The sequence below is a fragment of the Apium graveolens genome, chromosome 9, assembly GCF_009905375.1.
Source record: "Apium graveolens cultivar Ventura chromosome 9, ASM990537v1, whole genome shotgun sequence".
NCBI lineage: Eukaryota > Viridiplantae > Streptophyta > Magnoliopsida > Apiales > Apiaceae > Apium > Apium graveolens.
The window spans coordinates 106,231,626-106,240,808 of record NC_133655.1 but is presented as its reverse complement, the minus strand read 5'-3'; the positions used below and the strand labels follow the sequence as shown (position 1 = coordinate 106,240,808).

The following is a 9,183-nucleotide window of genomic DNA, read 5'->3' as shown; positions in this document are numbered from 1 at the left end:
AGAAACTTAGAACATTGACATGCAATGACTTTTAGTGACATGCATATAGATTCTTATGACATGCATCCATTTTCAATCATCTAAACACCAAAATCACTTAGCAATGAACCTTATTTCCCATTTTCTAAACATAAAACTTCATTTACCATCAAAATTCAAGAATCAATCAAATATCAAACATGCAAGTTTTACTTTCACAAGAACATATCATTTCACTAAGTACATCACACTCCTAAAATTCCACCGGCTCTCCTTGGATCACGGCCGGTGGTGGTCGAACTTAAGAGTGCCCATAACGGGTCTCCTCTTTGAGTTTTAAACCACAAAAATCACTTTAGACTCTCTTATGATCATATATCAAGAAATTACATTTTCTTGAACACAACCGAGGAGATGGAACTATGAAACTTACATAAACACTTACATGCAAGTGGTGTATGAGTAGAATATCGAAAATGAAGGCTATAGATGACAAGATCTTTGAATCTGGATTAATTTTTGTTGTTGCATGTAAGAGAGCCGAGAGAGAGAGAGAGAGAGAGAGAGAGAGAGAGAGAGAGAGAGAGAACTCGGGAGTGAGGGAGGAAAATGAGAGAAAGAAGAGAAGTGGGGGAAGAAGGGGAGAAAAAGAGAAGGGTCAGTGGCTTTTTATAATGGTATGCAAGGGTAGAATGGTAATTATGCCACAAATATATTTTTACTTCTCATTTCTTTTATTCTCATTCCCAAAATGAATTTGAATATTATATAGCTCTCTCAGAAAAGATGAAAATGGAAGAAATGTTAATTTTAAAATATAGGATTCGAAATTATCTTTACAGCCATATTTTCGGAATTATTTTTGAGCGAACGGTTGACTTAATACATATTTTACAAGTTATGCTGAAAATAGCATTTTAATTCCATAAAATCATTTAAAAATGCAACGATCATGAAATAAATCTGTCTATCACTTTTAGAAAGTCTTTAGGACTATTTTGAAGATAACAAAATAAATTTCATGCCTTGACCATTCTCGAATAATTTTATAAAAATGCATAAAGGTCTAATAATCCTTATTTTAAATCAAATAATTCTCTTAAATCCGTTTAAAAATTAACAGATCACGTAATCATGCATACAGAAAAGCAAGCACATATATATCCACACATCATAACTCATAATTGACCTTACAATTTTCTCCTTTTTAATATTATTCCTCTTTTCTCGTACCGGGTCACGTTCTGCCTGACGACCCGACGCTCAGCGTTTCAATTACGCTTCACAATTATGTTTACCAACCGACACGTCACTAGAACGTAATACTTACTCAAACATTCATTTTCCCATAAACACACATATTTCACATTTAAACACTTTAATCCCTTTTTAAGACGGGTTCCGTTCTATCTGACGGCCCGACAACACAGCTTAACCTATAAGCTGACTCTTTAAATTGAAACGAATCTAACTACACTCCTAAATACTAATATACAATAAAGACAATTAATCAATACTTAATCACATAATTTATAAGTATACCACAAAATCATACTTTATTCACTTAATTATGTCATGAAATTCTCGGTCGTTACACAAATGGCTAGTAGCTGGCTCATATTTTTATGAGTAGTCTAGGGTTGAATGAGATGGAGCGAAACGCACTCATTCAGAAATTTAAAAAAAAGAAAAAAAAAAGAAAAAAAAAAGAAAAAAGTATGTGATTATGCATAATTGATCAAGAGTGAGCTCTTTAATACTCAAGTTATTAAGTTCTAGAGGACTTTGTGCCTAGTAACCTAAGGCTTTTATAGTCTGGGATCCGCTAACCTAACACTCGCTACATGGGTATTATTGTATAAGTCTTGTGGGACCTCACTCATTGCACGGTCAAATAAGCATTTTTGTCATGTGTTCAATAATAGCATGAATCCTTGTATAACTCTAGTAGGAAGGAGGTGTTGTGAGTCATTATGCGTTTAACGTCTATTCTGTTTATAAAGTTGTGATTGTTTTGATGAAAGATAAGTTATGCTTATTGATCTAGTATCCAAAGTATATCTGTTAAGTATCCATACACACACGTTTCTGGTTATGAGTTAGTTTGTGGGGTTTATTCAAACTCTGTTAAAAGTCATTGCATTCTTAGAGGCATTAGCTTGTCGGTTGGTTATGGTTATTCTGAGGGGATCGATTGCATTACCATTTAGTTGCATTCACGCAGTTGCATTCATGCATTAGGTTTCTTTTGTAGTTTTTGAGTCTGTTTATGCTTGAGTACAATCAAGTTTGGGGGTGTGATAAGTGGATTTTATATCTACTTGGAACGCTTCATTACAAGCTTAAGTTGGTGTTTTGGACTCGAGTTATTAGTATTTTTTATGTGTTTTTGTGTTATTGCATTACAGGCATTGGTTGGATGAATAAATGAGTTTTTCAAGGAAATATGCTGTGAACAGCTCAGAATTGGAAGCCTAGGCCTGTTCATATTGAATAGCATCTCAATAGCTTCGCGTGGACTATTGAATCGCCAAATTCTAACAAAAGAAACTCATGTTACAGCAGAAACAAGAAATTGCAGAAAAATCCAGAAGCTTGGCACGCCCGCGCGGGGATGCAGGGCGGCCGCGCCAGAGAAGCAGAATTTGCGTGCACCTGCACGGAGTGTGGGGCGTCCACGCCAGAGTCCTGTACCAGAATCCTGATTTGACTTGAATTCGATGATTCTAAGGGCCCAGGTCGTCCAGAAGCCTATATAAACCAAAAATAAGACGTGTTTAATAAGAAGGAGCCAAGGGAGAGCAATACGAAGACCTAGAAAGCATAAGACGGCTACGGAGAAGAAGACTTTTATATTCTTCAATATAGTTGATACTTTGGATGCTTGTTTTCGATTTGTCTTTAAACCCTGGTACTCTTATATTGTTTATTATCATGTTTCCATTGGAACACATGGTGACGATGAGTTCGACTATGAACTAATCGTTGTCATGGGATTCTAGCGGAGTTATTTATGAATTTCCATAGTTAATTGTTTTATAATCCTTTGTGTGTGGTGATTTATGATTTCCTAGTTTGGTTGTGCTTATTCGTCTTTGATGCGTAGCTAATATCTAAGATTGTTTGTTAATCTCTATTGAAGCGAAAGTGAATATAGAGGTTTAGAACTTGTCATGCTAGCATAGGTTTATGTATGTATTGACATGCATAATTCGTGGGTAATTTTAACCATCTTATTCACCCTATGTAATCACGATAGATAACTTGCTCTTAAACTGTTATGTTTTCAATCTTTATAGACATATATGGACTAAGCATAATTGGTGTATATTCAACTTCTATCTTAATTATGGATGTTTGATAGTAGGGTATACATATAACGAAAGTTAGCGTATACTAATTTCATGTTATCTGATTAGTTGTCATCACCATCACAGCTAAGGATAAAGACATAACTTTGAATGAAGTATTTAATGAAGTTAGAATCCCATGTTTATTCTCATATAAGTAATTTAATCTTAATTCTCTTAGTTAATGTTAATTAGTATAATCTCTTTGTTAAAACAAACTCAATTTGTTATTTGTCTTAGCAGTAAACGATAACCATACATTATTGCATAGGTGCATAATCTGAACTTAATCTAAACTGATTCTCTGTGGGAACGAACTTGACTTATAACTTATACTACTTGTGATCACGTGCGCTTGCGTGTATTTTCGCGTGTGTTTTAGTGCGGACAAGTTTTTGGCGCCGCTGCCGGGGATATCGGTGTTAAATTTAGTTTATTTTCTTAACATCAGTGGTCGTTAAAGTTCACTGACTCGGATATTTTACTTACTAGTTACTTTATTTGTGTTTCAGGTACTCTAGAGAGCGTGTATGCGAATGCGTTCTCAATCTCGTAAGGAAACACTAGACGAAATTGAAATAGTTGAAGAAGTTTTTGAAAAAGTGGAAAAAGTTGAAGAAGAAGTTGTTATTGCAATGGGAGAACCAGTAGTAAATCTCGGGTCGTGCCGAGTATACAAACTAACATGAATATGTGTATTTGCAGATATCTGGCAAATATTCAACCTGTACTCGCCTCGTTACTATTCCCGAATCGTGCCGAGTTTAAATCATCCCACGACGGATTAAATTTATACGATTTTGTTGGCGAGCCGAGGCGAGTTCGGCCGGTTCGAACCGCCCGTATGACCACCTCTAATTGTACCCCTTTGCAGATATCTAGCAAAATTGTACATGAAGTACTCAAGTATTAATTATAATATTACATGGTGGATAAATTTCACGTCAAACTTTTGAAAAGGAAGGAGAATCAAATTAATACAATTGTAAATACAGCTGCAAATGTCAGCTTTTCAGCAAAGTATAAGCACAGTAATAAATGACTATTACGAGAAAAATATAGAGAGAATATATAAGGGGGGAAGTAACATTCATTGGCCCATTGGATAAAGACGAGTACCCAAAATTGCATAACTGTGTTGTATGTTACGCGCGTACACAAATCTTGAAAGTGTTGTCTTATATTACAACTAATCTCCTTGCTATTTCTCATTCACTATTAATATCATTCACACATAATCTTTTTTTATTTGCTACACCTTTCTTTTTCAGTGTGTGTTACAACTTACATAGCCTCTTCAGTATAGTGTGTTTGTATATTTGTTTTTCTTTGTAAATTTGCAGTAGTGAGGAAGATAAACAATCGATCATGTCATCGTCGATAATTTCAGCGGTAGATAAAGCATATCCTGAAGCCATGGCTTCGCATGAGGAGGTGGTGAAAGGGCCTGCACTGTTTTGGGACTCCCTGCGGAGCTTTCATTCAGCAATGGGTACCAAGTACATGTAAGCCTAGCCTTTCCTCTTCTTTTTTGCCATAACATGAGTTTGTAGTTTGAGTAGTAGTTAAAATTAATAGAAGAAGGCTTGAAAATTTGATATGTGACTGAGAAGGGTGCCTATAATTGGAGGGGTGGAGCTGGATTTGCATGTTCTGTATGTACAAGTAACAAAGAGAGGTGGCTACGAACAGGTGGTATCAGAAAAGAAGTGGAGGGAGATAAGCTCAATGTTCAACTTGTCTGCTACTACAACAAGTGCTTCATATGCACTGAGGAAGCATTACCGTAACTTCCTATACTACTATGAACAAGTCTACTTTTTCAAGCTACAAGGCTCTCTTCTTACCCCTACAGGTTTTTTTTTCTTATCTACTTAATAATCATTATATAAATATTTTGCATTTTATTTCATTCTAAGTGGTGGTGTTGTTGTATGTGCTGTTTAATCCTTGTACCGACATAAACTAAAATCTAATTATAGGTGCCCAAAAATATAAAGTTGAAATTCATTTGGACTCTTATGGGAGAGGATTTTTTTAGGTTTTGTCAGTTCTTGAATTAGAACCACCCATGGTTTAAGTAACTTTGTGTTGTAGATAATCTTTTCTTTCTTTCTTTCTTTCTTTCTTTCTTTTTTTTCTGTTTTTTTTTTTGCTAATTATTCTGTCTTTCTTTCAGCAGGACCTGAGATCCTAACTAAATATACTTGACTTAACCCTCCCTCCCCCATACATCAAACTGCACCAATGCTCACATTATAAAACAGATTCTCCCTTTGTGTTTGTTCATGTACAAACCAAAAACAATCTACAGCGGACTGCTGATTTACTGATTTTCAAAGTTATAATGCTGGTGTCTATGATTTTTAAAGTTTGCAATCAAACCTTCTATCATCAGTATTTTAGGGTGTTTTCTCCTTTCATTTTTTACAAATTATATTTTGCTTGCATCATCATAGAACTAAACTATGTATTTTTTGTGGTCTCTCTCTGTTTAAGCTCCTGTGACGTTCGAAGCCACTGGCACCATTGATGCCAAGACTGACTACTGCTATATGGTGTCTATGAAATTGGGTTCCGAGACTTTAAATGGAGTACTTTATCATCCGAAACATCATAAACCTTCGGAATCTGCCATAATACCCTATGACCTGAATGACAAGCGCACAAGAAGAAGAGAAAGAAAAAGAAAACGAAGAATGGGTCCCAAGCCTAACAGGAGTGGTTACAATTTCTATTTTGCTGAAAAGCATTCAGAGCTCAAACGCAAATTCCCTGAAAAGGAGAGGGACTTCACAAAAATGATCGGCGAGTCTTGGACTAATCTGAGTCGAGAAGAGAAGAATGTAAGCATCTTTCACACTTCACTAGCTTTGATCAATATTTTTCTATCAATATTTTATTTAAGCAAAAGTAGCTTAGAAATTACATCACGTAACGATGTAACCATAAAAATTTTGGCACTGGAATTACATGACAATTAAAAGTTGTGCGGGGTAGATTTGGAATCTGAGCTATCTGCACTATCCTGATCTTTAACACTATAAGAAAAACACGTGACACATGCTTCAAAGTTAAGTTTTGGTGTTAATGATGTTATTGCGTATAATTATACTCAGGTGTACAATGAGATCGGAGTGAAAGACAAAGAGAGGTACCAGAAAGAATTGAGGGAGTACAAAAAGAAAGTTAAACAGGAAGAAGCTAACAAAGAAAACGGGCAATCACTAGGGGCTCAAACCAGGGACTGAAATTTTCAAGAGAATATAACATTTTAATTTAGGATATTTCTATAATTGATGTAGACATCCTGCATATTTGATGAAACACAAATTTTCAAGGGATCTGGGCAGGTAAGCACTATACACCCTTTCAAATATTGTTCCTCTTTGTCAAGGTTTATAATCCTAGCAGATGCTAATAAGCTTTGGAATCATCTGTATGAAGTCCAAATTATTTGCCATCATTAATCATTGCCCAAGATAATATTATTGTTTACTTGGGTTACTTAACTCAAGTGATGTATTGAAAATTAAGTTTTCGGTAATGAAATTCGAAGAGCCATTTTCAGCAGGAACATTGGCGATAAGCTAGCTTAAATAATTATATAAAGTTCCATTCACAATTGACACACAATTAACAGCTAACCTAATTTGAATTTTTTTCTCTCTCTACCTATGAGAGTTTGTCTCTACCTATGAGAGTACGTCTTGTTCTTGTGACAAGTTTTAAGCAGATCCTGTCTTACGTTTGGGTATTCTATCAAATCTTATGGAGCATTCAAAAGCGTCGTTGGATGAATTATATGCAAAGTTAACAATTGAGGATGAGGAGGAAGGGGGTGTAATTGTTGGAAGTGCGGGAGATTGAACAAGGCAAGAAATCCTTTGTCTTGGTAGGCCGATTTCTTACGGAGAAAAATATAAACTTTGGAGCAATGCAGAATGTATTAGCATCGCTGTGGAGGCCAAAAGAAGGAGTTGAGATCCATAATATAGGAGATATGCGATATTCATTTGTGTTTTATCATCCACTGGATATGCAAAAAGTGATAGATGGTGGTCCGTGGTCATTTGAACAGGGGATGTTAATTCATAACCAAGTTTCAGGGAGTGAAGATCCAAAGGAGGTGTCATTGGAAGAGGCGGAAATATAGGTGCAAGTCTATGATATATGTAAAGGGTTTGTCTCTGAAACCATTTTACAGAGTGTAGGCAATTATATTGGAAATTATGTGAAGTCTGATCCTGCTAATTTTAATGGAGTATGGAAGGCGTATGTTCGTATCAGGGTTAGAATGAATGTTCTTAGGCCACTGAAGAGAAGAATGAAAATTAAGCGAGAGGGGGGGAATTGGAGCTGGATAAATTTCAAATACGAGAGATTGGGTACATTTTGTTTTGTGTGTGGTATCTTGGGGCATGCAGAGAGATTGTAATGTGGTCTATGAAAACCTGGGTAAGGAAGTTGAGAGAGCTTATGGTACGTGGTTAAGAGCTCCGGGGAAGAATATGAGGAGTAACACGACTTCAAAATGGTTAAGGAATGGCGAAGGAGGTAGCAAATGGGCTGAGAATGGGGGTAAAGGTCAAACTCCGGCCACCGGAAGTGGGGAGGGAAATTTTGCGGCGAGATTTCAGGAAACAGATGGGGTTGTTACCGAGATTTTCGGAGATAATGGACGGATTACAGTTGTAGCGAAAAATCAGGGTGGTAAGGATATGGGAGGGGAAATTTTGAATGATAATATTCTCGAGGGAGAAATGAAGGGAGTGGATAACGTTGTGATTGACACAAAAAGGCGTCGTATGGAACCAAATATAGAAATAAATGAGGATGGGCCAGTACGTATGCAAAAAGATGGGCTAGGTCCCGTAAATATTTCAGATGGAAAAAATGATTCAAAAAAATTGCATGTGGCGGGCTCTGGAAACCAGGCCCGCCTAGCATTATGAGTATCCTTGCGTGGAACTGCCGTGGAATGGCCAAGCCACGGGCAGTCAGGAATCTGAAAGAAATCGTTCAACAACATCGGCCAAGTTTAGTTTTCCTTGTAAAGAGATTCAGTTTGCTGGTTTTTTCTCAGTTGATGCCGAAAGAAATGGAGGTGGGTTGGTGCTGTTATGGAAAAATGAGGGTGGAGTTCAAATAAAAATGAGTTGCAACCATTATATTGATTTTGAGGTAACATGTGATCAAGTAGGAAGGTGGCGTTACACAGGGTTCTATGGATGTCCGGAAAGGACGAGACGCCAGGAGTCTTGGGGTTTAATACATGATCTTGCTGCTAGTTCGACACTGCCTTGGTGTATACTTGGTGACTTCAATGATATGATGTTTGGTTGGGAGAAAAGGGGAGGACGACCACATCCAGTACACTTGCTTAAAGGCTTTCATAATACAATTACTGATTGTGGGCTTATAGACTTAGGGTTCACTGGCAACAAGTTTACGTGGGAAAAGTCTAGGGGAACTGTAATAACCCCAAAATTTTCAACTTTTTGTAACCCTTGTGAATAGTGTTTTAGCTGAATGAAGAAACTTTTCATGCCACACTATGTAGGGGTTCTGTTATGGATATTCTGGGATATTATTAGTACTCTATGAAGTATATAAGTGTATGTAAAGATCGTCAGAATCCAATTCCGAACACTTTGGTTTTTCCCGGAAATCCACTAGATATGGAAAGAATTGAGAAGAAGGTGTTAGGTCCCAATGTGTTTGTAGAAGGGGGGTTGAATACAAACGTTACCAAATAATCGAATAAAATGCGGAATAAAAAATGTGAAACAAAATTCAAGTTAAATAAAAATATTATTAAACTTGAAAGGTGTTACAACAACTGTATCGATTA

General features: G+C 36.4%; 1 protein-coding gene across 1 annotated transcript; it reads left to right on the top strand.

The window, feature by feature from the left end:
• The first annotated feature begins 4,434 nt into the window (after positions 1–4,434).
• On the top strand, positions 4,435–6,861 carry LOC141687461 (high mobility group B protein 9). The gene is made up of 4 exons (XM_074492757.1): positions 4,435–4,834; positions 4,943–5,184; positions 5,829–6,175; positions 6,449–6,861. Exons 1-4 carry the CDS (start codon positions 4,698–4,700, stop codon positions 6,578–6,580), a joined length of 858 nt encoding a protein of 285 aa, XP_074348858.1. The 5' UTR covers positions 4,435–4,697; the 3' UTR covers positions 6,581–6,861.
• The last annotated feature ends 2,322 nt before the right edge of the window (positions 6,862–9,183 follow it).

What these genes read in the sequence shown, in the direction of transcription:
- LOC141687461 (XM_074492757.1), top strand. Translation starts at nt 4,698, where the DNA reads ATGTCATCGTCGATAATTTCAGCGGTAGATAAAGCATATCCTGAAGCC. An exon ending in CTCTCTTCTTACCCCTACAG is followed by an intron (nt 5,185 to 5,828) that starts GTTTTTTTTTCT and finishes TCTCTGTTTAAG; the next exon opens with CTCCTGTGACGTTCGAAGCC. An exon ending in TGAGTCGAGAAGAGAAGAAT is followed by an intron (nt 6,176 to 6,448) that starts GTAAGCATCTTT and finishes AATTATACTCAG; the next exon opens with GTGTACAATGAGATCGGAGT.